At 47.1% G+C, this 27,974-nt stretch overlaps 1 protein-coding gene across 2 annotated transcripts; it reads left to right on the top strand.

Moving 5' to 3' along the window:
- The first annotated feature begins 88 nt into the window (after positions 1-88).
- Positions 89-27,369, top strand: POFUT1 (protein O-fucosyltransferase 1). 2 transcript variants are annotated; one of them, XR_006300791.1, is made up of 8 exons: positions 89-221; positions 1,876-1,997; positions 6,068-6,250; positions 7,627-7,739; positions 18,710-18,902; positions 20,720-20,962; positions 21,935-22,162; positions 23,779-23,890. XR_006300791.1 is itself a non-coding variant. In XM_043602612.1 (7 exons), the coding sequence occupies exons 1-7, from the start codon at positions 89-91 to the stop codon at positions 23,965-23,967; spliced, it is 1,176 nt and encodes a 391-aa protein (XP_043458547.1). In that variant the 3' UTR covers positions 23,968-27,369. The 2 variants fall into 2 exon arrangements, 1 of the variants encoding a protein (XP_043458547.1); XM_043602612.1 differs by lacking the exon at positions 21,935-22,162 and having other exon boundaries at positions 23,779-27,369.
- Positions 27,370-27,974: the final 605 nt, after the last annotated feature.

Raw genomic sequence — 27,974 nt, 5'->3', positions numbered from 1 at the left:
CGATGACCGCCGGGAGCGGGGCGGACGCTCGCGCCCCTCCTTCTGTCCCCGCCTGTGGGCTACCCCGCGCTCGGGCTCCGGAGCCGACATGGGCGCCGCCGCGTGGGCACCGTCGCCCCTGCTGCTGCGTGTGTCTCTCCTGATTCTGATTCTGCCGCTCCCGGGGCTGCCCGCGGGCTCCTGGGACCCGGCCGGTTACCTGCTCTACTGCCCATGCATGGGTAAGGCCTCCCGAGCCCTCTGCTCAAATAGGGAAACTGAGGCCCAGAGAGGAGAAGGCCCTCTTCTGAGGCACTCAGAGATACCTTGACATGTCCAGGACAGAAACCCAGCGCAGGGCATGGCCTGCTCCTCGCCTCCCTACCCCAGTTGCAGTGGCCTTGAGGGACCTCTGTGTCCAGCCTTCCAATGTGGCAGATGAGGAAACTGAAGCCGGAAGAGGTGATGTGTCTTGTGCAAGGTCTAAGCCATCCCAGAGTTCAGTAAATGGAGTTTGCTGGGGCAGGACTTGATATGACTGACTCAACGTTGGCTCTGGACGATTTTTTCACCAACCAATAGTATTTATAGGACCCTTACTCTGTGTCCAGCCCTGTTTTCTGCTCTGCGGATACAGCAGTGATAAGCTAGAAAACGCCGTGCCCCTGTAGAACCTTCATTTTAGCGGGGGAAAGACAGACGATAAAAGATACACATAAAAAATAAGTAACTATGTGGAGTATCATAGAAGAGGATGAACACCGTGGGAAAATAAAATAGAGAAGAGCAAGGGGGAATCTAAAAGCTGGCTGAGGGGTGCAATTTAAATGGGGTGGTGGATTGTCATCGTAGAAGTCATTTCTTTTTCAGACCCTGCAGATCTTGATGATTTGGCTCTCTGCGCATCATTACCACCACTCCCTTCTCCCCAGGTCCTCCAGCTGCAGCCACTGTTTATTCCCTCTCTGTTTTTCCACACATAATCAGGTCCTGAAGCCTGTGCTATTCCCTCTGCCTGGAACACCTTCCCCTTCACTTCTGCCAGATCAATTCCTTCCCATTCTTAGGTCGCATCTTAAATGTCACCAGAAAGGGCTTCGCTGACCTCGATGCAAATAATCTCCACTTTATTGTCTATCAATCACCAAACGTTTTCTGTCTTGAAATCATCAGAATGTGTCACTGTATACTTGTTTACATGTTTAATGTCTCTATAGCTGGACTGTGATTGCCTCGAAGGCAGAGACCTTATCCTTCTTGCTCAATCCCGTATTCCAGTACCAAGCAGAGAGCCTGGCACATTGTGGCGTCTCTCTATTTGTGGAATGAATGAATGGATGTCATGCTAGGGACAAGGAAAAGAATCAGATAGGGTCCTCACCCCAGGCCCCCAAGGTATTTACAGGCTGAAGACACAGCCAGTACAAAGGCCAGGAAGTGAGAAAGGACATTTGAGGAAAAGTGAAGAACCGGAAATAACTCCAGTCTGAGGTGGGAGGCAGAGGAGGGGATTCAGGATAGCAGAGGATTGGTGAAAGGATCCCAGTGAATGAGGCACTGGAGTTGCCCCTTTCACACACAAGTGAGTGGAGATAGAGGTGGAAAGGCAATCCTGGATAAGAGAACCCCAGGAGCAAAGGCATGGGGTGAGGATGGAAAGTGTAGAGCATGTTTGGGAACACCAAGGCACCTGGAAGGTCTGAGGCAGAGGGGTAGGACCTAAGGGCCTTGATTGTCAGACCCAGGAGTCCACACCTGGATCCTATGCTGCCAGCTCCCCTGGCTCTCCTTGGTGTCCCGGTCCTCCTCACCCCTGGCTCTGCGTCCTTTCTGGACCCTGCATGCCCCATGCCCTCCATGCCCCAGGCCTCACCTCAACCACCATATACCATCCAGGGCGCTTCGGGAACCAGGCCGATCACTTCTTGGGCTCCCTGGCTTTTGCAAAGCTGTTGAACCGCACCTTGGCTGTACCCCCTTGGATTGAGTACCAGCATCACAAGCCTCCCTTCACCAATGTGAGTACCTCCCACTGACCTTAGCCCTTGTCCATCTTACCCCAATCCTGCTTACCTCCTCCTGACCCCATGTCCTTCTCTGGGCTTTACCTCCCACTCCTCTGAGCCTGCCCTGCTCCCCACCCAGAACTGTCTTCCCTGGCTACCTGGCTAACACTTATCCAGTGCCTTCGGTCTGCCAGGCACTGTCCTGAGCACTGCAGGAGGACTAGCTCTTTTCTCCCTCGTTACATGCCTATGAGGAAACAGGTTCCCAGAGGTTAGGTAACTTGCCCAAAGTCACACGGCTTATAAGTAGTGTAAGCTGGAACTCAAGCTCATGTCCGTCTGACTCCAGAGCCTGTGATAGGAACTTAAAGCTCCATTTCCACCCCTGATTGGTCCCAGCCTCTGGGCATCCCATTAGTCAAAGGGTGATGGATGCTAGTGTCAGTCTGAAGGAGAAACTGAGGCACAGGTTAGTTAATAATGTGTCCAAGGCCATAAACCCAGGTGGTCTGGCTCCAGAGCTGCCTCACCCCATCACAGTGATACTCAACAGCCTCTAATTCCTTGCTTTTTATTTATGTCTTCCACTGATCCTATGTCTGTCTTTGTTCACACTGTGTCCCCCAGAGTTTGGCAGTAGGAATTGAATTAATCTGATGAACTGACTTTAAAAGTTTTTAATAAACTTTAAAAAACGATATTTAGTATGTACAAAACACTGTATTTCATTCTTACAGCTTTTTCTCTGCGTAGGTTTTATTTATTTTTATTTTTTTCTTCTGCATGCCTATATTTAGAGAGGTTTTTATCAGAAGTTGAAAGCCAGAGTACCTGAGATCATAGTTTGGCTTTGCCACTTACTGGCTGTGTAGACTGGACAGAGTACTTACTTGATCTCTTTGTGCTCAGTTTCCTCATCCTTAAAAGAGGCTGATAGTAATTGTGGCCACCTCCCATAATGAGTGAGTGATTGTAGCATGCCTTGAACATTGTATGCCTCTCTCTTAGAATCAACTAAGTTCATAGGGGCGCCTGGGTGGCTCAGTCAGTTAAGCGTCCAACTTCGGCTCAGGTCATGATCTCGCGGTTTGTGAGTTCGAGCCCCACGTTGGGCTCTGCGCTGACAGCTCAAAACCTGGAGCCTGCTTCAGATTCTGTGTCTCCCTCTCTCTCTGCCCCTCCCCCACTTGTGCTCTGTCTCTCAAAAATGAATAAATGTAAAAAAATTAAAAAAGAATCAACTAAGTTCATCAACGCAAACTGTGTAGGACATAGGAAGTCCTCAGTAACTGGGAGCCACTGATGTGCTGATTTTTTGCACTCAGTGTTATAGTTTAGACATTGTCTGTTCATCTCACTCTGGCTTGTTTTCTTTCTCTGGCTTTGTCTTCTCAGCCAAAAATCTTTCCGAGTCTCTACTTCTTGCTTTTTTTGGGTTACTCAACCCGTCCAATTACTCTCCTCTTCCCCACTGGGGCTGTTCTCACAGAGGTCACCAGGGACCTCAGAATTGCCAAATCTAGGTGTCATTTCTCAGTCTTTCCCTCAGCTATTCTCCTGGTGACACCTGGTCCTGTGAGCCTTTCTCCTTCCTGAACGTCCCTACTCTCCTGTCTTCTAAGACACAGCCTATTCCTGCTTTAGCCCTGACCTCTCAGCATTTTCCTCTTTGTGTTGTATTGGAGGCTTTTCTCTCTCCACTCACTGTTTAAATATTAGTGTGTCTCCTCCTCCTGTTTGGGTATTAGCTCTGTGACCTCAGTTGAGTTATCTGGATTCTGTCTGCCTGGGTTTCTTCATAAGTACATTGGAGATAGTTATATTCCTACCTCTTAGAATTAGATGAGCAAGTCCATGAAATATGATGAGCATACTAAGTCAGCACTCAATAAATATTAGTCGCTGTTATTACCATCATTTGCTTTGTTGTAAATTTCTGTTAAATCTTGTGGCTTTCACTGTTTTCCACGTACCTCCCAACTTACCTGAGGCCCAGATCCTCCTCTGATCACAAGCCTGTGTTTCTAATTCCTAAGCCCTTGAGTCTATTTGGATGTCCCACAGATACCTCAAATTCACAAAGCCAGAACTGAACTTGGCATCTTTCCCTCACAAACCTGTGTCACCTTCTGTATTCCCAGCCTTAGTTTATGTTACCTCCATTCACCTGGATACCATGCCAGGAATCTAGAAGTCATCCTGAATACCTCCTTTTACCCGCTACTTCATCTTCCTTTACCTCTCCTAACCTGTCCATGTCTTCCATCTTCACCTGGACTTATGCTCAAAAATATATGTTGAATGAGTACTTGAACAAATAAAGGAATCGTTGCAGTAGCCTCCTGATTCCTCTTCCTCCTCTAATCTTACCATCTATATGTTCTCTCCTCTGCCACTAGAGTGATCTAAGAGGCAAATCTCCTATTATTTCTGTTTAAAATCCTTCAGCAAGACCTAGTTGCTAATGGTTAAGTGCCCCAAAGTCTGTTGGAATGCCAATGGCTTGTGAAGGAAGGGTGCAGTGGTTAAATCAGCTTGGGAAATTATATTCTCAATACCCCAGCCTCCCAAACTGGAGATTCAAACTACATATTACCATACTGCAAAGTCCTGTAGTAAAGAAATCAGCTCAACACAGTGTTTCCCAGGTCTGTATAACTCTGGAGCCTTTTGATTGCAGAACTCTTTATTCTCCTGAACTAGTGGAACATGCTTGGGAACCCTGAGCTATAGGATAAAGTCTACATCTTTATTCCATGGTGTTCTAAAAAACTTTTTTAAATCCAGAAAAATACAGAGATTAATACAGTCACCATCCATGTACTTACCACTAGAAGTGATCGTTGTTAACATTTTCTTCTTTGCTTCATCTTTCTTTTTTTTTTTTTTTAATAAAAGAAATAAAATATTATTACAGATGAAGTTGTTAAAAGATAAAGCCTCACATGGCTCCGGAGGCTAGTCCCACTCCCCTCCCAGTCCCAGAGGCAACCACTGTCATGGATATAGTGTCTTCAGTGTGACTCCTTCCAAGGTCTTTCTTGTACTTCTGCTGCGGCACTGAGCATCCTTGCACCCATCTCCTGATGCAAAGTGGGAGAGCTTCTCTAGGGAAAATACATAGAGGTGCAAGGAGCATTTTAAATTCTAGTAGATGCTGCAAAATTGCATTCTAAAGTGGTTGTTCCAAAACGTATACTTTGACTACCAGCCAGGTACAGCAGTCCCTGTTTCCCCACATCCTTTCCAAAAACTAAAGTTAAGTTTTTAGGTCCTGGGTGGCTCAGTCAGTTGAGCGTCTGACTATTGATTTTGGTTCAGGTTTCACGGTTCAGAATATTGAGCCCCATGTTGGGCTCTGAGCTGATAACATGGAGCCTGCTGGGAATTCTCTTTCTCTCAAATAAATAAACGTGAAAAAAAATTTTTAATAAAGCTTTTTAAAAATGTTTATTTATTTATTTTTGAGAGAGAGAGAGCACAAGCTGGGGAGGGGCAGAGAAAGAGGGAGACACAGAATCCAAAGCAGGCTCTAGGCTCTGAGCAAATTACTGTATTTGCCCAGAGCCCCACACGGGGCTCAAACTCACAAACCGTGAGACCTGAGCTGGAGTCAGATGGTTAACCAACTTAGCCACTCAGGAGCCCCTAAAGTTAAGCTTTTAAATCTTTGCTGGTCTAATGAGTGAGAAGTGGTCTTGTAATTGCAATTTGTTTTTTTTCTAATTACTAGTGAGTTTGTATATCTTTTGAGTGTATTGGCTATTTGGGTTTTCTTTGCTGTGTAAGTTGTTCACTCCTCTCCTTTGCTCACATTTTCTCTTACAGCCTATGTCTTTTTTCATCTAGATCAGCAAGCATTTTTGAACACAAGGGGTGTTACTATTTCTTTGTTAGTTTGCAGATAAATTCTCCCAGCCTGTTTCCGTTCTAAGTTTGGTGTCCTTTCCTAAAAGTTTTTCATTGGCTCACAGTCTGAGTTATCTGGGTCTTGGATGCATGCTTTTATTAAATGTCTTTAAAAGAGCCACTAGGATACTGAAGAGGGACCTCTGCCTCTCCTTTTCCACCTTTTCCTGTAGCTCCATGTGTCTTACCAGAAGTACTTCAAGCTGGAGCCCCTCCAGGCCTACCATCGGGTCATCAGCCTGGAGGACTTTATGGAGAAGCTGGCACCCACTCATTGGCCCCCTGAGAGGCGAGTGGCATACTGCTTTGAGGTGGCAGCCCAGCGAAGCCCTGATAAGAAGACGTGCCCCATGAAGGTGGGTCTGGGGGACCCTTTATGCCTGTTCCACGTCCTCTAGGCCCCTGAGACGCTGTGATGGCAATATGTGGGGGATGGCACTAGAAGGGCTTAGAGTAGAAAGATGGAGATTTAAGTCCCATTTGTGACATTTGTCAGCAGTGTCACTTTGGGCAGAGTTCCTTGATTCCCTTGAGACTTTATTTTACCAGCGAAATAAAGACACCAATCCCTGCTCTGTCTCACTCATAAATGTCATGAGGGTCAGGTGTAAGAGTGCTTGTAAACTGTGAAGTGCCACATCAGTAATAATAACTAATACCCATATGGCACTTACTACGTGCCAGGTACCATGCTTAGAGCTTTACACATGTTAACCCAGTTACTCCTCAAACTGCTCCACTAGGGAAGTACGATTAATATCCCCATTTTATAGACAGGACATGAGTGTAACACAAAGAGGTTTGGTATTTTCCCCAGGGTTACATTAGCAAACAAGTGGTGGAGCTGGGATTCAGCCCCAGGTGATTTGGCTCCATTGTCCACCCTCTTAACTTGTATACTTTCCTGCCTTTCAGTGGGTAAATAAGAAGCTGTCATATTTTATCAGGAGAAATTTATAATTTTCTGGCACTTTGGGAATAAGACAATCCCCAGTATGTCTGTAGGTGCTTATGCTAAAGTCTGGGGAGGGTGGTTGGAGGAGCCACAAAACTTGAGAAAGGAAGACTTGGCTTACAGCCCCAGCACTGGCCTCACCTTGGACAAGTGTTTTACCCTGTCTGGACCCTGGTTTCCATCTTGAAAATACAGGCATTGAGGGGCACCCAGGTGGCTCAGTCAGTTGAGCTTGATTTCAGCTCAGGACGTGATCTCACACATGGTTCATGAGAGTGAGCCCCATATCTGGCTGTGCTCTGACAGCCTGGAGGCCGCTTGGGATTCTCTCTCCCTTTCTTTCTGCGCCACCTTCTCTCTTCCTCTCTCTTAAAATAAATTTAAAAAGCATTTAAAAGAAAAGAAGAAGGGCGTTGTATTAGCTGGTCTTAAAAGTCTCTGGAAGCTCTAGTCCAAGATCCAAGGCCCAAATCCAAGGTTCACTCCCTCCCCACTTACCCCACCAATGCTGCAGCTTCAGTGGGATATGGCATGTAAAGGAGGAAAGACTCCTTTAGACACTGGTGAACATTTCCTGCTGAAAACCAGGTTGGAGGCCCAGCTGCTCTCCTCAGGTCTCCAGCCTAGGCTTTACAAAGTGGCATTCCTATTGGGCCATCCCATGAGATGTTTCAACCTGTGTCTAGTCCACCAGAGTTCCCCCACCCACAATTCCTTGGCCCCATCCCCAAAGGGCTTTCCCTCCTCAGTAAGCCTTTGATCACTCTCTTTCTGCAGGAAGGAAATCCCTTTGGTCCATTTTGGGATCAGTTTCATGTGAGTTTCAACAAGTCCGAGCTTTTTGCAGGCATTTCCTTCAGCGCCTCCTACAAAGACCAGTGGATCCAGAGGTACTTGGAGGGGGCAGTGTTGCTGGGTTTAAGGGAGGGGCCTGGGGCCCATGAGCATTCAGCACCTTCCTGACCCTCTTCCCCTCCACCACACCCTGATGTATGAGACCAAAGGTGCAGCCGTTCTATCTGTTGAACTTGGGATCCTGTGTGATCTGTTCCCATCTCAACGCCTGACACGGTGGGACGTTGACCTGCCACAAGGTTGAGCAAGAGTTTATCGGCCGATAAAGGATGTCATAAAAAGATTATTGTGCAGTCACATGGGTCCCGATTTCCTCCTCTAGGCGTGAGAATCATTCCCCTCTTAACCTTCCTCCTCACAAGGTGAAAATTGGAAGCAGCGTCTAGAGAAAAGCAGCTTCAGGTGCAGACTGAGAGATGATGTCATCCAGATAATAATTGGATGTGCTTTATTAATTGTGCTACGGTAGGCCCTATTAAAAAAAAAATAGGTTAGCAGGGCACAGGCACAGGCTGTGAAATATTTATAGAGCGTCTGTCATGTATGAGACATAGTGCTCAAAAGCCAGAGGTGATATATAAAAATGAAGAAGACCCAGCCTCAGCCCTCAGGGAGCCACAGGCTGGTTACAATGATGATAACTATCAGAGTGCGCTTGCCTTGATGCTAGAGCATGGCAGGAATGAACGTGGGCTTGAAAGTCAGACAGGTTGGGAGCTGTGAGGGACATATGAATTCACACAGGGTCACAGCACTTGGCATTCAGTAGACCAAGGACAGACTGATGTAGAGAAAGGAGTCACGCTCATGATAAGTCAGACCTGGGCTCTGATTCACCCCTGCCTCTTTCTCAGGCGACCCTGAGCAGCCTCTCCAGCTGTCTGGCCTGAATGGAAGGAGCACTATGGTATCTGCTTCCTAGAGCTTAGAGCGCATGGCACATAGTAGGGGGCCAACCAATGTTAGCTGTTACTGTTGTTATTCACATGCTTTATTTCATACAAGCCTTTGAGAAACTTCATGAGGTGGGTATTATGATCAATTTCCATTTGGCAGGTAAGGAAACAGCTCAGTGAGGTAAAATAACTTGCCCAGGGTAACTGAGCTGGTGAGAGGGCAGCTGCAGTCCAAATGTAACTCTTTAATAGATGAGAAAGCTACTGTTTATTTAGTGCCTGCTGTGTACCGAACACTGTTCCAAGTTTTCCTTTCACTACCTAAGTCTTCTAAGGTTACTTACTCGATACTTCCACAAGTCTGTATGACAGGCATTATTGTCTTCTGTGCTTTACACTTAAGGAGATTGAAGCAGAGAGGAGTGGAATCATGTGTCCAAGGTCACACAGCTTGAAGTGGCAAAGCTAGGATTTGAACCCAGGCAGTCTAATTCCAGAGCACCCATTCTTAATCACTATGGAGAAAACAGCTGTGCCTGGAACAGGTGGCAATTCCCATTTGGGACTTCCGAGCTAATTAAGGAGCTACTGAGGACACTTGGTCATGGCAGGTTCCACTCCTCCCTCATGGTTGGTCTAGGACATTCCCATTTGATCACCTACTTGGTTCTTCCTATTCAGTTCTGAGTGACCTGGAGCTATTGCCAAAAGGTAGATCTGCCCTCCAAGGGTGGAGATTTTTCTCCTATTGACAAAGTGCCAGGAAAAAAGTATATGACACCAGCTCCAAAAGTAGTTCCAAAGCAAATTCCAGAAAACCAGAAATATCACACAAGCCTGGTTGGAAGAGAAGGTACAGTGCTGCATGGATGCATCAGTCAGGGAATGTTGCTAAAACACTTGCTCAGTGCCTCACCATCTTGTTTGAGTTCACTGAGTTGTAGGAATTGCATGATGGCTTGGGAAAGCTTGGGCTTTACAGCCAGATTTCCCTCCCCTCCCCTCCTCCCCCCCCTTATTTAAGAAGCACCTGCTGGGTGCCAAGTACTGGTCTGGACACTGGGGATACTGGCAAGAATAAGACAGATAAGGTCCCTGCCCTGATGGAGCTGAGTCTAATGGGAGAGACAGTGAATAAGCGTTTACAGAAGATAATTCCAGAAGACAAAGTACTATGAAAGACACACACAGATGTTGTGTGTGAGACCTTGTCTCAGTCAGCTCAGGCTGCTATAACAAAATAGCACAGACTAGGGGTTTATTTTATTTTATTAAAAAAAAATTTTTTTTTCAACGTTTATTTATTTTTGGGACAGAGAGAGACAGAGCATGAACGGGGGAGGGGCAGAGAGAGAGGGAGACACAGAATCGGAAACAGGCTCCAGGCTCTGAGCCATCAGCCCAGAGCCTGACGCGGGGCTCGAACTTACGGACCGCGAGATCGTGACCTGGCTGAAGTCGGACGCTTAACCGACTGCGCCACCCAGGCGCCCCCAGACTAGGGGTGTAAACAGCAGGTGTTTATTTCTCGTGGTTCTGGAGGCTGGGAAGTCTGAGACAGGATGCCAGTATTGGGTTCTTGCATTGGGTTCTGGTGATCTCCCTGGCTTACTGCCTTTCTGCTGTGTCCTCACATGTTAGAGTGAGAACAGGCTCACTTATAAGGCGCTAATCTCATTATGGGGGCTCTACCCTTATGACCTCAGCTAAACTTAATTGCTTCCCAAATGCCCTACCTCCTAATATTATCACCTTGAGGGTTGGGACCTCAACAATGGATTTGGGGGGACACAAGCATTCAGTCCATGAGAGACCTGAAGAAAAAGACCCATCCGTGGAAAAAGCTGGAGAGAAAGGTAGTTCTTCATGGTGGGGACACGGAGAGCAGAGGCTCTGAGGCAGGAACAAGCTTAGTATGATCAAGGTGCAGACAGAAGACCAGTGTGGCTGGTGTGGAGTGAGCGAGGAGGAGAATGGGAGACTGTGCCGTTGTCTTTTGCTGCATAATAAACCATTCCAAAACTTAGTGGCTCAACAGCAGTGTATTATTATTTCCCAGAGTTCTGTGGGTTGACTGGGCTCAGCAAGGCAGTTCTTGTGTTCTTTGATTTTCCATGTTCTTTATAGAATCCCAACTGTACAAAGTTTCAATTCATGTTAAACATCAAATTTCTTGGTGTAAGTATCCTTTAGAATACCCACCACAGATTTGGTGGGAGATTTTAAAAAAATTTTTTAATAAAGAAGAAAATTAAATTTACTCCTAATCCACCACCCGTCAAAAAACACTCTTTGCATTTTGATGTATGTACTTCCATTCTCCAGTGCTTTTTTTAAATGTCTTTTTAATTTTTATTTTTGAGAGAGAGAGGGAGAGGGAGAGCACGTTGCATGAGCAGGGGAGGGGCAGAGAGAGAGAGGGAGACAGAGAATCCCAAGCAGGCTCCACACTGTCAGCACAGAGCTCGAACTCATGAACCAAAGATCATGACCTGAGCCAAAGTTGGATGCTTAACCGACTGAACCCCCCCAGCCACCCCTCCAGATACTTTTATACAAATCTACTTACCTATACAGATTAACTTAAAACGAAATTACTGCATATAATTTGTAATTGAGTATTGTTTATCATTTCTGAAGAGTAATTAATATCAGTATTCACTAGGTTAGTAAATATTGCTGGCAGGATTAGTTCTAAACATAAAAATGTGAGATTTCAAAAAATGGTTACCATGGTGTATATATGTGTATTTGTGCCACTGGAGTGTGTGTGTTATTTATTCATTTACCATTGTAACCACTTTTTTAAGTGTACAATTCAGTAGAATAAGCACAGTGAATTGTGTGACCACCACCACCGTCCATCTCCACAACTTTCTCATCACCCCAGATGGAGCCTCTGTACCCATTAAACACTACTCCCCATTCTTCCACACCTCTGCCCATCCCTCTATTCAATTTTTGTGTCTTTGAATTTGCCTGTTCTAAGTCTCGTATAAGTGGAATTATATGATATTTGTCTTTTCATGCCTGGCTTATATCACTTGGTATAAGGTCTTCAAGTCTTGTCTGTGCTGTAGTATATACAAAAATTTTAGTCCTTTTAAGGCTAAATAGTTTATTGTATGTACAGACCACATTTTGTTTATCCATTCATCTATTGATGGACACTTGGGTTAGCTGGGCATGTCTTGCTTTTTGGTCAGCTTTCAGCTGGGGCTGGAGTCTGAAAGCTCAGCTGGACTGCGCGTCCACAAGGGCTCGCTCATGGCTAGCAAGCAGGTAATGCTGGCTGTCACCTGGGAGCTCGACTGGGGTAGTTGATTGGTGTGAGTACACTTGACCTCTCCATGTGACTTGGACTTGTGACAGCATATCAGCCAGGTTGCTGAGGATGCATCCAAGGGAATGAGTGTTCCAAGAGGTGGGAAGTAGAAGCTGCTGGCCCCCAAAGCCTGGGCCTGGTGACCGGGACAGTGTCACTTCTGCTCCATGCTGTTGGGAGGAGACATAGAGCCCACCCAGTGAAAGGCGATTTGAAGAATTGATCTGCCACACACAAGGAGATTGGAGAAGCGGGCAGGGGTCAGACTGTGCTGGGCTTTGTAGGCCCTGCTGATGCGGTCTGATAAGAAGCCTGAGTGCTTTGTAGGGGTGAGCTGGCGAGTATACATATTTTAAACATTTTCTAAAATAGCGGACACTTGCTCACTGTAGAAAGTTGTCCTCTGGGCCCGCGGGTATGAGTGTAGGGAGAACGGCATTGGAAAAGGTCAGGCTCTTCCCTGGCTTACTGTATGAGTAGGCAGATTGCTTCCCTTCCCTGGCCAGTGTTCTAACTGTAAAATGAAGGAGGGGAGCAAGATCAGTGGCTTCCATACTGTTCCTCAGAATTCTTAAGAAGTGCCTGTAGTCCCACGAGGCTGGCAGTGCAGAGCCTGCTTGGATGGGCTCTGGTCCCCTCCCCCACTGCCTTTAACCAGTAATTCTCTTGTGTAACAACTGACAGTTTGGATGGCCACAGATCTAAGTGTATCAGGCATAATTTAAGCTACATGTTACAGAAAACCCCAAATAACAGCAGATTAACAAGATAGAAATGTATTCTTTCTTTTTTAATGTTTTATTTTTTATTTTTTTAATGTTTATTTTTGAGAGAGAGAGAGAGGGAGAGGGCAAGCAGGGGAGGGCAAAGAGAGGGCAGGGGAACAGAGGATCCAAAGCAAGCTCTGTGCTGACAGCAGAGAGCCCAAGGTGGGACTCAAACTTACGAAGCATGAGATCATGACCGGAGCCGAAGTCGGAAGCTGAACCGACTGAGCCACCCAGGCACCCCAGAAATGTATTGTTTTCTTAAGTAAGAGAAGCACTAGGGTATGCAACCCACGGCTGGAAGGCAGCTCCCGTCTCTCTGCCCAGCCGTCCCAGTACTGACTTTTATCCTCAGTGTCCCCTCACAGGGCTGTGGAAGCTCCAGCCATTACATCCTTGCCACAGGCAGCTGGAAGGAAAAAAGGGCAGAAGGGGGCCACAGCCTCACCTTTTTAAGGAACCTTTCTAGAAGTCCCATACAACCCTTCTTGAATCTCATTGGCTAGTTCTTAGACACATGGCCTATACCTAGCTGCAAGAAGGACAGAAATCTTATTTGGGGCTCCCATATGTCCAGCTAAAAATCGGGTTCTAGGAGAAGGGATAAGAGGTATTTCTTCCCCACTAGGTGATTTCTGAGAATCCTTCTAGCTCTGCTCCTTCTGAGTCTGAATCCCCTGGTGGAGGTTTAATTCAACAGACATTTATTGCACGTCTGCTGTTGGAAGACTGTGGACCATCATGCTGAACCATTCTCATGGCATGAAGGTAACCAGTATTTGGAGCTCTTAGGAAATTCTATCACCATCACCACCATCGTCGGTATATTGCGTGAAGCCCACTGCAACTTTTTAGAAATTCGACTTTATGTTTTAGAGATTTGGCCACATTGATTGTGTTAGCTTCTCTTGAAATTTTCCATTTTGCACGAATAAACACAACAGCTGTGGTGGGCACGCCCCTTTCTTCACACCCAACGCAAACACCTCCCAGCTCTCCAAGACCAGTCGCCACTCCCAAGCCACAGCTCCTACAGGAGGGCTCCCTGTCCCACTTCTCCTCTGCTGCCTTCTGCACACTGATGTGCTCAACAGCCGTCTTCCCTGCTCTCACGTCAGCCCTTATTCTTCCAGGCTGCAGCCTTCCTGAGAGGCCCTAAAGAGGTGACATGTAATTGGCAGGTCGGAGACTCGAAGGATGAGGAGCCAGCCAGGCAAAGAGCGGGAGAGAAAGATAGTCCTTCAAGATAGGAACATTAAGAGCAAGGCCCTGCCTTGTGCAGGGCGTCCCTGCATCCTCTGTACTCAGCATGGTGTTCATCCACTGTCCCACAGATGTAATCTGGGCACATAAGTGGATGCTGTGCATACAGAAACCCTGGCTTGGTGGGGGAATCTCAGTAGAGTAGGGTCGGGGGTAGGGGTGGGGAGAAGAACCCCAGACGTTTACTGCACCCAGCAACAAGAGCATATGCCTTGTTCAGCTGGACAGTGACCAGGCTAAGGGCCTGATCTAGGGCACTCAGGCATATGGAGCTAGTCAATCTTTCTTTCCAAACAAGATCCCTAACGTTCCCTTGCTTTCCAAACAACACTTTCCTCTCTCATTGGGAGTAAATAAACACATCATTCTCAGCTTCTTGGTGCTTTGACTGCTCAGAGCTGATGTCCCAGTGGTGCAACCATGTGCCAGTCCAGTTCTAAGGAGAGGGGAGGGACATTCCAAATCTAGAAATCACGAAGGGTCAACTGCAGGTTCTCTCCAAGAGGGCAGAGTGAGCACAGATCCTGATTTATCCTAGTGTTCTAGCCTCCCTGGGAGATCACAAACTCTGGCTTTCCTTTTAAAATCTTTTGAGGTGACATCTAAAAGGAGTTTGGCTGAGGGCCTGGCAGTAGTAGGTGTTCAGCTCATACTCACTTCTTTTTCCTCTGACCCCTGACAGCCTGGCCTGGTCTTTCTGGTAAGACCCTTGAATTCTTCCCATCCACTCATTCATTCATTCTAAAGGTACTGATTGTACCCCCTGTGTTAGGGGTTGGTGATCAGAAACAAGACCCAGACCTGGCCTTTGAGGGGCTCGTTGATGGCACTGGGGGGCTGAGAGAGAGGTGCATAGTTAACACAGGTTCTGGGGACACCTTGGTGGCTCATTCGGTTAAGCATCTGGCTCTTGTTTTTGACTCAGGTCATGATCTCACGGTTTGTGAGTCAAACCCCGCATCAGGCTCCATGCTGACAACTTATCATGTGCTTGGGATTCTCTCTCTCCCTCTCTCTTTGCCCCTCCCCAGCTCGCTCGCTCTCTCTTTCTCTCTCTCTCTCTCAAAATAAATAAACTTAAAAAAAAAAAAAAGGAAAGCCGTACATCAAGGCATCAGCGCAGAGCCCACTTCAGATCCTCTGACCCCCTCTCTTTCTGTCCCTCCCCCACTCACACACACTTGCTCTCTGTCTCTCTCTCTCTCTCTGTCTGTCTCTCTTTCCCTCAAAAATAAACACACACACACACACACACACACACACACACACAACCCACACAGGTTCTGGAGCAGACTGCCCAGACTCAAATCCTAGCTTCACCAGTTCCTAGCTGTGTGACCATGGGCCTGTTACTTAACCTTTCTGTGCCTCGATTTCCTCATCTGTAAAAAGAATAACGATAGTGCTTACTTCACAGGGCTCTTGTGAGAATCAAATGAGTTCATACATGTAAAACAATTAGAACATTGCCTGTTGCATAATAAGGCTCGATAGGGGCGCCTGGGTGGCGCAGTCGGTTAAGCGTCCGACTTCAGCCAGGTCACGATCTCGCGGTCCGTGAGTTCGAGCCCCGCGTCGGGCTCTGCGCTGATGGCTCGGAGCCTGGAGCCTGTTTCCGATTCTGTGTCTCCCTCTCTCTCTGCCCCTCCCCCGTTCATGCTCTGTCTCTCTCTGTCCCAAAAATAAAATTAAAAAAAAAATGTTGAAAAAAAAAATTAAAAAAAAAAAAAAAATAAGGCTCGATAAATGATTCACATGCACATATGTATAAAATTATTATAACAAAGAGCCAGGATGTCAGCAAACACTTGATTGTTGCTTCCTTGGCATAGGCCCTGGACCAGAGTGTGTGGGACTCACGGTGAGCATGACTGCCCAGACTCCTACCCTCGTGGGCTGACGTGAGAGCAGGGAAGATGGCTGTCGAGCACATCAGTGTGCAGAAGGCAGCAGAGCAGTGGGACAGGGAGCCCTCCTGTAGGAGCTGAGGCTTGGGAGTGGCGACTGGTCTTGGAGGGTTGGGAGGTGGTTGCAGAACGAGGTGTTTGGGTTGGGTGTGAAGAAAGGGGCGTGCCCACCACAGCTTTTGTGTTTATTCGTGCAAAATGGAAGATTTCAAGAGAAGCTAACATGATCAACGTGGCCAAATCTCTAAAACATAAAGTCGAATTTCTAAAAAGTTGTGGTGGGTTTCGCGCAATATGACAATAATGATGGCAATAGAATTTCCTAAGAGCTCTCTATATGCCGAGTATTGTTCTAAATGCTTTGCTTATATTAATCCATTTAATCTGCTCAAGAGCACTGTGACTTAGGAGCTATAATTAACCCTATTATACAGATAAGGGAACTGATGTACAGAATGGTTAAGTCACTTGTCTAAGTTAGTAGGTGGCATAGTCAACATTAGAACAAGGCTGTCTGGCTCGGCAGCCTGTGCCTTTACGATTACACTGTGTAAAAAGCACACAAAATAATACCTTTTTGTACAAATAGTAAAAGTGTAGTCATGCACAAAACCACAATATCTTCTGGGAAGAGGAAGTAAAGGAGGGAAAGAGATGATAGGATAGACCTTTTATTTTGGTCTTTCTTTTTAAAAAAAAAAAAAAAAACCTGAAACAGAGCAAAGTATTAACATCTGCTAATTTGGGTGGTGGGTATGTGGGTTGTAAAATTATTCTCTGTATTTTCCTGTATGCTTTGAGATACCTAATTTTTCATTGAGATTTTTATGGAGGTAATTATAGAGTCACACATCGTAAGAAATAATACAAAGACAAGAAAACAACAACAAAAAGAAAGACCGCGAAGAGGTCCCAGATCCCGTCCACCCAGTTTCCCCCAAAGCTGGCGTTTTGCAAAACTGTAGTGTAGTGTCACAGCCAGGATGATGACATTGACACAGCCCACCCACTGTATCCGGATTTTCCTAGTTTTACTTGTACTCGCTTCTCTATGTTCATGTTTGTAGGTTTGTGCGTATGTTTAGGTCTATTCAATTTTACACAAATTTTACACAAATTTTACACATAGGTAGGTTTGTGTGTCTACCATCACAGAACACCTGAGCGATTCTAACTTCCCAAGGATTCTCTGTGGTCAGTTTATAACTGCATCCATGTCCCTAAACACGCACGCACGCACGCATGCATGCCCACATGTGCACGCACACCCTAGCCCCTAGCAACCACTAATCTCTTCTCCACTTCTGTTCTCTATTTTGTCATTTCAAAAATGTTATGTAAATGCAGTCACACAGTATGTAAGATTGAGGGCTTGGCTTTTCTCACGCTGCCTAATTGCCTTGAGATCCATCCCAAATTGTTGCCTGTCTCAGTGGTTTGTTCCTTGATATCTCCGGTTCGTATCTCATGGTGGGATATCCCACAGTTTATTTAACCTTTCACTTGTTGGATGTTCGAGTTGTTTCCAGTTTGGGGCTAATAGGAGTAAAGCTGCTGTGAACATTCATGTACTGGTCTGTGTGTGAATATAGGTTTTCATTTCTTCGGGATAAATGCCCAAGAGTACGATTGCTGGGGGATATGGTAATTCATGTCTGTTTGTCTGTTTATTTGTTTAATGTTTATTTATTTTTGAGACAGAAACAGAACATGAGTGGGGGAGGGGCAGAGACAGAGGGCGACCCAGAATGCGAAGCAGACTCCAGGCTCCGAGCTGTCAGCACAGAGCCCGACGCGGGGCCCGAACCCACAAACCGTGAGATCATGACCTGAGCCGAAGTCGGACGCTCAACCAACTGAGCCACCCAGGCACCCCGCACGTCTGGTTTTATAAGAAACTGCCAGACTGTTTTCCAGAGTGGCTGTGCCTATTTCATAGTTTTAAGAAAAGGTTTTTGGCTGACAGAGGAAAGGCAGTCCAGGTCGAGGCAAGAAACATACAGAGATCTGGAGCCGGAAAGTGCATTCAGGCTTGTGGAACCAGCAGGATGTGTCGTGTTGCTAGGACAGACTCTGGGGTTAGCTGAAGAGGGAAAACAGGTTTGCTCCTCATTCAGTCAACAAACACTTACTGGGCTCTTCCATGTGCCAGACACTGTCCAGCACACGGAAGCACCGCCTTCAGAAGCCTGTGTCTAGCAGAGAAGACAAGGTGAAATAATTACAAGGTCCATAGTTGACAAGGGTGAAGGAGAACCTTCGGGAGGGTGTGACGAGGGCATCTGCAGACATCAGGTGCTTTCCGTGAAGGTAGGGACGTGCCTGTCTCGTTCTCCCCCTGGGCCCCAGCACATAGTAGGCAGTCAGCAAATATGTGTGAAATGTTGAGCGGATGCTCTCACGCAGTGTACCCACTCCCTGTGAGCATGTTCTGTCCACGGCCCTCTGTAAGCAGCTGTGTGTCCCAGTCCCGCCATGTGGGTAAAAGGGCAGAGGCGAGGCCCAGACACCCCACCCCACAGTGAATTACCACACCACAGATTGGAAGCCAGCGTGACATACAAAAGGTTGGAATGCTCTACTGTAAATTTTTAATTGTTAAACAAGCAAAGAGGGTTGTAAATTCCGTGCGACGGGACAGTATTACATATTGTGCCTGTTGTCGCCGCCACGGTTTCTTATCAGCCCGTTGGGGTTTCACAGCCTCTCGTGCTTCTTGCATGTTAGAGGGGCCCCTCCACAGGGTCTCTGGGGCATGGTGCGACACCATCCTCTTTCCTGTGGGGGTGGCGGCCAGCTCTCTGTGCGTCCTCCATCTGACTTCCCCTCATTCTGTCTCATGTCTAGATTTTCTCCAAAGGAACATCCAGTGCTCGCCCTCCCAGGGGCGCCGGCCCAGTTCCCCGTCCTGGAGGAGCATAGGCCACTCCAAAAGTACATGGTATGGTCGGACGAGATGGTGAAGACGGCAGAGGCCCACATCCGCGCCCATCTCATCCGGCCCTACGTGGGCATTCACCTGCGCATTGGCTCTGACTGGGTAATTTCTCCCTTCCTCCCATGGCTGGCTTGACGTGTCCCTGACTAGGGCCCGTGCCTGTGGGCGTTGAACACCGAACCCACTGCACCGAGTCCCAGGCAGGGCAAAGAGGTCTCATTCAGCCAAGTTTGGTACTGTATTCCATGATCCTGCCATAGGCACATCCGAAATGTGGCTCCAGAGTGCTTACTTGCCAACCCTCATTTTGACAATTGCCATTTTTGTCCGTCCTTTGCAGATGGAAAAAGAAACATCAAGGTAGACTCCAAGTCAGGCAGTAAGCCAGAGAGAGACCCGCAGCTCAGAGTCCTCTGGTCCAGCTCAGCGTTTAGCCAGTAGACTCTGTTGAAAAACAAGCTCTGGAGATTGGGTGGGGCCCCCAAGAAATGAAGATGTCATTCTCCAAATTCGGAGGCTGCTTAAATATGCAGAAACCTCATCAGATTATCTTCTGTGTGGAAATAACAGAGCAACGTAGACAGTCTCCTTAATTTACACCAGAAGATGTATGTGTGTATGTATATTAGAAATGCTCATTGTGGAAGACTTGAAAAATACTGACGAGTATAGAAATTAGATCAAAATTCACTCAGAGTCCATTGAGGAAGTACAGGTGACCCTTGAACAACTTGGGTTTGAACTGCGCAGGGGCACTGAAATGCTGATTTTGTACAGTGCAGTGCTGTACCTGTGTTTTCCTTACGACTTTCTTGGTAACTTTTTCTTGTTTCTAGCTTCCTTTGTTATAATACAGTACGCGGTACGTATAACATACAAAATATGTGTTCATTGACTATTTATGTTATCAGTAAGGCTTTTGGTCTACAATAGGCCATTAGTAGTTATGTTTTGGGGAAGTCAAAAATTATATGCAGGTTTTTGACAAAAATTATAAGCATGGGGTCGGGGATAGTGTCCCTAACCCCTGTGTTGTTCAAGGGTCAACTGTAGTCACACGCGTATGCCCTTGACTCCCTTCCTGCCCTCCTTCCACAAAGAAAAGGAGCCAGGCTCGGAGTATCTTGGCCCAAAATATCTTGTGAATGGTTTCAGCCAAACCTTTAAGAAACAGTTTCTGTCCATATGTGCTTAGAACATAAAAAGATAGAAGATGCCATTTTTTATAAAGCTAGCATAGCACTAAAGCAAACTCAGATGAGGTCAATTCAGAAGAGTAGATAGTGCCCATTGTCACAAACACAGATGCCCAAATTCTAAGTAGAATATTAGCAAGTAAACTCCAATAACATATTAAAGAGCATGTAACACAAGTAAACTTCATCCCAGGAATGTAATTCACTGTATTAGCACCCAAAGAGGAAAAATCACATAATCATCTCAATAGAGGCCAAGAAAGTATTTGATGAAAGTTGACACTCATTCATGATTTAAAAAAAAAGAAAAGCAAGGAAAAGAAAAACTTCTTAACTAACCGGGAAAGAAGGGACCCACCTTAACTTGATAAAGGCTATCTCTCCGAAACCCACAGCAAACATGTACTTCATGGGAGCTATCAGAAGTGTTCCCACTGAAGTCAGAAATCAGATAAGGCTGCCCATTATCACCACCACGGCTCAGAATTCTACTGGAGTTCCCAGATAATATAGTAGAACTAAGAAAAAAATATTTTGTAAAAAGCCAGTACGCCCCTACACGGCAGTAACCGGTTACTGTTTTGATGCGTTTCCCTCTTCCCTCGGTGCTTTTTTAAAAAACACAATGCAGCTTCTGCACAGCCTTTCTCCACTTAGTGGCTCCTGCCCCTGGGGTCCCGGGCCGTTTGCAGCCTTTAACCCTGTCCCCCTTCAACACTGCAGAAAAACGCCTGCGCCATGCTGAAGGACGGAACCGCAGGCTCCCACTTCATGGCCTCCCCGCAGTGTGTGGGCTACAGCCGCAGCACGGCGGCCCCTCTCACCGTGACCATGTGCCTCCCTGACCTGAAGGAGATCAGACGGGCCGTGAAGCTCTGGGTGGAAGCGCTGAACGCCCGGTCCGTCTACATTGCCACGGATTCTGAGAGTTATGTGCCCGAGATCCAAGAACTCTTCAAAGGGAAGGTGTGTGTGGGCCCGGTGGGGGTGCGGCGGGAAGGGAATCAAAGAAAGCTCCAGGGTGGCCCCACGGCTCCCTCTACGTGCTTTATGTCCTTCTGACACTTAGGCATTTCCGCTCCGGTTCCTATCCTTCCTTCAAACCCTGGCCCAAACACCTTGGCCCATTCTCTCCGGTTTCCCCTGCATTCTTGTAGCTAATGTGTCCCTACTGGAGCTGTCACAGTATTTTATCACAGCTGCTCTCGAGGCACTGTCTAGTCTGTGTGAGACTAGAAACACGTCCCACTTCTTCCCAAACGTTGTGGCTTCTTGAAGGCAGGATCAGAGGCTGACTCACCATTCTGTTCCTCAGCTTGTAGAGGCCTTGCCGTCACCATTGTCTAGGTCAGTGCTTAACACAGTAGACACTCGGTGACTGTTGAATAAGGGCTTAAAGAGTGGGCCCTTGGGAGAAATCCAGTGTAACAGATTAAGAGCTGGACTCTGGAGCCAGAGAACTTGGGTGCTACTCATTGTGCAGTCTTGCACAAGTTACTTTAGTTCTCTGTACTTCTTTCGTTTTCTGTAAAATGGGACTGAGAGTAGTCCTGTTTCATAGGGTGATTGTGAAGATCAGATATGAAGAAAATAAAACCATTCCAGTGCAAAACAAGTGCTCAATAAAGTTAGCCATCACTGATAGTAGGAGTAGGTGGTTGATGAATAAAGGGAATGCTCTTTTGTACTTCGTAAATGCTTAAGGAAGTGGTGAATAGTAAATATTCAGTGTGTGACATAAGAGTGGGATGTGCTTGGTGCTCTATCAGTGGAGGGTAGGTAAGAAATATCAATAAAGTGACTGAATTAATACCAAGCATTCAGTAAGGTTTTGTGGAATGAATGAAAGCCCTAAACACCTGCACAGACCTTAAAAGGTTTGCTTTCTAACAGTGGGAACCCTTGGCTTTATGTGAGGGGCTCCCTTCTCTCTTTTAGCCCAGACACCAGCAGGAAGCCCTGACTTGAAAAGAAGGTGCCAAGTCAGCGCATCCTGGCCTGCCTCCTTCCCACCCGCTTTTTAGAAGATTATCAGAGCTGGGAGACCTCGGGGCTCCTCCAGCTCAGCCCCTGCATGTTATAGCTGAGGAAACCAAAGTCCCAAGAAGGGATAGAATTTACCCAGGAGGTCTCAAAGCTAATGATAGTGGGTATGACACGGAGCGGGTAAGTTTCAGGGCGTGGGTGGAATTATTCGGGGGATTTTGGCCGTGATTATACTAGTATTATTTCTCTGCTACCATCCAAATAGCAAGATGATGATTTTTGTTAGATCAGAAATCTCTGTGTGACAGCAAAGCACTTTCAGCCCCAGCTCTGCCCACACCCCCACTTCTGTACTAAGTTGAAGCATTTGGAGAGTCCCTGGGAGTTTTTTCGTGAGTTTTTAGAGTTGATATATTTGTTACACGTTAAGTCTCTTGCCATTTTCTATTTCCTGTTCATGTGCCACTGTTGTCGTCCTTGCCTACTCCTCAACCCCTCTGTCCATGGGGTCAGAGCCCACCCTTGCTCCTCCGTTAGGCTGGGCCACTGCTGAGCTGAGGATGCTGATAAATAAGATGTAGTCTTGCCCTCCAAGACTCCCAGTCTAGACTCAGGAAAAGAGACTTTGCACAGAACTCTAATATATGCTGCAAGAGAGGTCCGGGAGCTTGAGGAGAGGCAGGGGCTCATTCATTCCTGTGTCCAGTCAACAGATATTTATTGAGACAGGCCCCAGCCAGCAGTGACAAGAAGACCACCACAGCCTGGCCCCATCAAGTGCAGGAGGCTGATCTTAATCAGAGTGAAAACTACAAGCTGAGATGTGTGCTCCAAAGTAAAGGAATGTGGTTCTGTGAGAGTATAGAGCAGAGGACCCTGGCCTAGACCAGGGTCTGCAGAGGTGAGACTGGAGCTGCAGTGAGGGTCAGGTAAGAAGCAGACAAAAAGATGAATGCCTCAAGCAGAGGGAGAGTGCATGCAAAGGTCCTGAGGCAGGAAGGGCCTGGTGGATAGTGGCTAGAGCTCAAGGGATGATGGGGGAAGGTATGAGAGGTGGAGAGGTGGCTTGGACAGGGCCTTGTAGGCCACATTCAAGATTTTTCATCTTCATCTGAAGAGAAGTAGGGCACCATTTAAGGGTGTTCAACTTGCAGTGGAGGGAGGGACAGAGAAAAAGTTGCTGCTCTTTGGTTCCAGCTGCTCTGTGGTAAACACACAGAGGCAGTGAGGGGACCCATGAGGAAGTAAGAGATTGTGGTGGCTGGGCCCCTGGAGTGATGGTCCACCAAGAGAAGGGGTCACTTTTGGGGAGTATCTCGGGGACAGATTGAACAAGACTTTGGGGCTCAGAGGCATCCAGGCAGCAGAACAGGATGGGTGGAGCCCTATGTGATCAGATCACAGTTTGATGGGGAGAGCCACACCTGCTGGCCTAGGGCTTCATGAGAATGGTGGAACTCGAGCTGAGCCTTGAACTAGAATAGGAAAAAGACACTCCAGGCAGAGGGAACCACACCAGTGAAGGAACCACACTAGAGGGTGAATGATGCTGTATTTGGAGCTGAGGCTGGCAGTGGGGGAAGGGTGTGCCATGTGGGGGTGTGCTGAGACAGCATCTGGGCAACACTGCCGGCGGAATGCCCGACCCCATGTCTGAATCCTCTGTGCACCTCCTTTTGTGTCTGGCACTTCTGTGCAGGGGAAGAAAGCTGGGGGTATGGCTGCAGGCCTTGGCCAGACTGGCCACCTTTGCCTGCAGCCACCCTGGTGAAAACGTTTTGCCCTCCCTCCTCCAGGTGAAGGTGGTGAGCCTGAAGCCCGAAGTGGCCCAGATCGACCTGTACATCCTTGGCCAAGCCGACCACTTTATTGGCAACTGTGTCTCCTCCTTCACCGCCTTCGTGAAGCGGGAACGGGACCTCCAAGGGAAGCTGTCCTCTTTCTTTGGCATGGACAAGCCCCCTCAGCTGCGGGATGAGTTCTGATCCTGGCTGGAGCATGTCACCAGTCTAAGCTGGTCACACTTGCCAGGCCTGACAGCCAGCAGTGCTCCCAGGACCGATTCCCAAGGATGCAAGCTCTTCCCCCTCGCCAGAGACAGGAAAGCACCAGGGACTTCTGGAGGAGGAGGACTCCATCTCCCGGGGCACAGGGCTTTCAGGCTCCCGAGCCAGAGCGTCTCTAGTCCCTGTGTGCCTCTGCTGTTTCTCCTGGGGATTTCTCACACTGGCAAAGCAGTCTGACCTCCATCTTTTGGTCTGCCCTGCTCTGAGCAGCCTAGGGGGCTGAACTCTTCTCAGTGATTTTTTTATATAAAGAGAGACAGAGGTTCTTATAGTTTTGATATGAGGTCATGACTACCCTAGAACTCTCCCTCATTTTTAAAAATCAGTGAAGTTCATTACTGTAGGTATCTAAAGTGACCTTGAATGAGGATGAGGCCAGGGGTGGAGCGGTTGTATTGACCCCTTTTCCAGCTGACCCCCAAAGTAGCCCTTAGACTGGGTCAGAGCCAACCCCACTGCCTGGCCAGAGCCATCATCTACCCCTCTTCCGAGCCCATTTCCATGCTCACTGGGGCATGAGCACTTGTCTCATTATAAACACTATGCAAGTAGAAGTTAGGAATCATGATGCTGTGCACTGCTCTGCTGCAGACACGGAGTGCTGCCCACACAGCACGTTCCAAGTAAGGAGCACCTGCCATCAAACGAGACCATCATGCTATTGCTCTCAGAGTCTCCTGGTGCTTGGTGACCTGCCACAAACCTGGCTCCATCGAGATCTTGGAGCGTATCACCAGGGACCAGCAGTGGATGGCCTGGCGGCATCCTTCTGAAGGCTGCCCTCTCCTCCTTTATCTGTGTCCTAAGGGACCTGGTTGTAGAATTTTGCCATTAAGTTGCTATCCAAAACCTGTCCCCGCAGCCTCCTGCCTGTGGCTGGAGCTCTGAGGCCATATTCTCACAAGGGAGCTTTTGCTAAGCCTCTGACCAGGTAGGAGATACCCCTGACCCAGAAGCCATCAGATTCCCAATCTGCCCTTTCCTGTCCGATAAAATCTCTGCCAACCCCATGAGGCTTAAAGTATTACATTGTGCGGTTTTTTTGTTTTTGTTGTTATTGTTGTTTGTGGGGTTTTTTTGTTGTTGTTTGTTTTTTGGGGTTTTTTTTGACTTTCAGATGCTACAGTTGTGATAATCCATGACTCCTAAGATTCTGTGATGTTTTGGCCTTGTGGTTCTAAAATTCATGGCTAACACCTGCTGGTGTCTTCCCTGCCATGTGCCTTCCCTTGGCCTTCAATCCTGGGAAGGTGGAGGAGAGTCTAATGAGAGCCAAGCCCAGAGCTCCATGCAGGGCTTCTCCCTTAAGTTACCTTTGGGAAGAAACATTGTCTTTGTCAAGGCCAGAGGTTGCAGAGCAATAAGGATTTCAAACACCAAAGGTGGCCTTTGCTGCTTGGAGCTGCTGCCCGACTTGAAGCAGAGAAACTAGAGAAAGGGCTTGGGAAATGTGAGATGTTCTAAATCCTGGGTGGACCCTGAGAGATGGCTTGTCTGTTCAGACTTGTTCACAAGCTTCACTCACGGGTGCAGGGGCCTGTGCACGCCTGCCTCTGTGGGGTCGCTGGGGAGGGGCGGCTCACTTCTGGTTTTGTGTGCTGAATTTGTTCGCTGTTCACAACCTCACACTAGGCACACGCTTTAGAGTCTGGGGCTCTGATGGGCCATCCAGATCACTTTGATTAGCGTTGGCAGTGGTAACAACTCGTGTTTCTGGCGAGAAGATGCCAGCGTTGTAGTCAGATTCAGTTGTGTTCCACAGGCAGGCACTCTATTCCTCTTTGACCCAGTTGCCTCACCTATAAAAATGGTGATAAAAACCGACGGGGTTGTTGAAAACCTCAAATCAGATAAAGCATGTATAAGAGGACGTTGTAAACTAGAAAGAACCAAAGGTGCATATATGGCTGCTGATTAATTTGATGGCCTGTTGTCGCACACCTACTCTGTGCCAACACTGTGCTTGTCAAGTGCTTTATGGGAATTTAGCCCCCACTCCAGCCCTGGGCGTAGGAACTGTTAATATCCTTCTCTTGCTGCACAGGGAAAAACTAACACTCGAAAAAATTCTCATAATTTTCTCGAGGCCACATAGCTGGTGGTGTTAAGCCAGGATCTGACCTCCCAAAGCAATTACCATTAGCCCCCCCCCCCCTTACTGCCTCCAGTTCACAGGATGTACTTTACGCAGTGGGGCGGGGGGAGCGGGGTTCAGATGGGAGAATGATCAGCCACTTTAGTTCCCACTGGGCTCCTGCTATGGGTCTGTTACCGCCAGGAGGTTTTGGGGAAGGAGAAATCACCCAAAAACAAAGCCCACACGAGGCTTGTAGTTATTTCGGTATTTATTCCCACATTCTTTCATTCGAGTCACCAACTATGTGCCAGGCTGTATGTTAGGTACTAGAGATTCAGCAGAGAATCAGACATAAAGTCTGTTCTTAAGGGATTTGCATTGTAGTAAGTACACGACCCAATGAAGACATGTACTGGGGGAGGTACTGACCAACTGCTATGAAGAAAAATAAAGGGTCTGGGGTGTTCGCAGTGCTGTTCTGGATGAGGAGTTCAGGTAAAGCCTCTCCCAAGAGCTGCCAGAAAGAAGGAAGGGGCCACTCATTCAGATATCTGGAGGCAGCACATTCCAGGCAAAGGAAACAGCAGGTGCAAAGGTCCTGAAGCTGGAATGACTGAGTGAAGAGTGGCAAGGAGCTTGCATGTTTGGAATGGCAGGACTGAGGCAGGGAACAGAGCAGTAGATCAGAGCAGGCAAGATCCTATATGCTGGAAGCCAGTGGTAAAGTCCAAACTTTTATTTGGAGAGATGGGGAGCTTTTGCAGGGTTCTGAACAGAGAAGGATCAAGATCTGCTTATAGTTTGAGGGACCCTTCTAGCTGCATGTGGAATAAAGGTGGGAGGGTGGAAGCATGGAGACCAATGCAGGGCTGGTGCTGGGATACAAGCCAGGTGGTGGGGCTCAGGCAAGGACCATTGCATTGAAGGTGATGGGAAGTGGGCAGATACTGGATATATGAATTATTTTTAAATTTCAAGCTTTTTTATTTTTTTAAGGTTTTATTTTTAAGTCATCTCTACCCCCAATGCGGGGCTCAAACTTAGAGCCCTGAGATCAAGAGTCACACACTCTACTGACTGAGCCAGCCAGGTGCCCCACTAAATTTCAATCTTTTTTAAAGATAGGAGTCTTTGTATATTTTAATAATGCAATGTATACAATTTCATATGTTGTTTTTCACTTAATAGTATATCACATTTTCCATGTTGGTACACATCCTGAATAAACGTTTTTAATGACAAGATTCTATTGAGGGGCGTCCCATAGTTTAATGTCCTATTAGGAGAACTTAGTATGTTCCCAATTTTTCACTATTATTATTTGAATAATATTTTTATTTACTTTTTTTCCCTGTAATATGTTCATGAAGATAAATTCCCAGAAATGGATTTTATTTTTATTTTTTCATTTTTTTAAGTTTATTTATTTATTTTGAGACAGGGCGCGTGAGTGGGGGAAGGAGCAGAGAGAGAGAGAGAGAGAACCCCAAGCAGGCTCTGCACCATCAGCACACAGCCTGATGCGGGGCTCCAACTCACGAACCATGAGATCATAACCCAAGCCAAGGTCAAGAGTCAGATGCTTAACTGACTGAGCCACCTGGGTGCCCCACAGAAATGAATTTTAGATCAAAGACCTAAAGGTAAAAATTTTTATTATGGAAAACCTTAAATCTACCTAAAAATTGTGAGTAATGAACTCCCAGATCAGCGATTCTCAACATTTCACGGGTCTTGTGTTATTTGCTCTTCCACCCCCAAGTCCACATGCTGGAGTCTTTCAAAGAAAATCTGAATATGTTTTGAAGGAAGAGCCAACAGAATTTGCTGAGGCACCGAATGGGGGGTA

Source organism: Prionailurus bengalensis, chromosome A3, assembly GCF_016509475.1.
Source record: "Prionailurus bengalensis isolate Pbe53 chromosome A3, Fcat_Pben_1.1_paternal_pri, whole genome shotgun sequence".
In the NCBI taxonomy this organism is placed as follows: Eukaryota; Metazoa; Chordata; class Mammalia; order Carnivora; family Felidae; genus Prionailurus; species Prionailurus bengalensis.
The sequence above is the reverse complement of the archived record's forward strand: the minus strand, read 5'-3'. Positions and strand labels throughout refer to the sequence as shown.

Coding starts and splice junctions, on each gene's coding strand:
- POFUT1 (XM_043602612.1), top strand. CDS start 89: ATGGGCGCCGCCGCGTGGGCACCGTCGCCCCTGCTGCTGCGTGTGTCT. Junction 7,740..18,709: donor AAAGACCAGTGGATCCAGAG/GTACTTGGAGGG, acceptor TCTCATGTCTAG/ATTTTCTCCAAAGGAACATC. Junction 20,963..23,778: donor AAGAACTCTTCAAAGGGAAG/GTGTGTGTGGGC, acceptor TCCCTCCTCCAG/GTGAAGGTGGTGAGCCTGAA.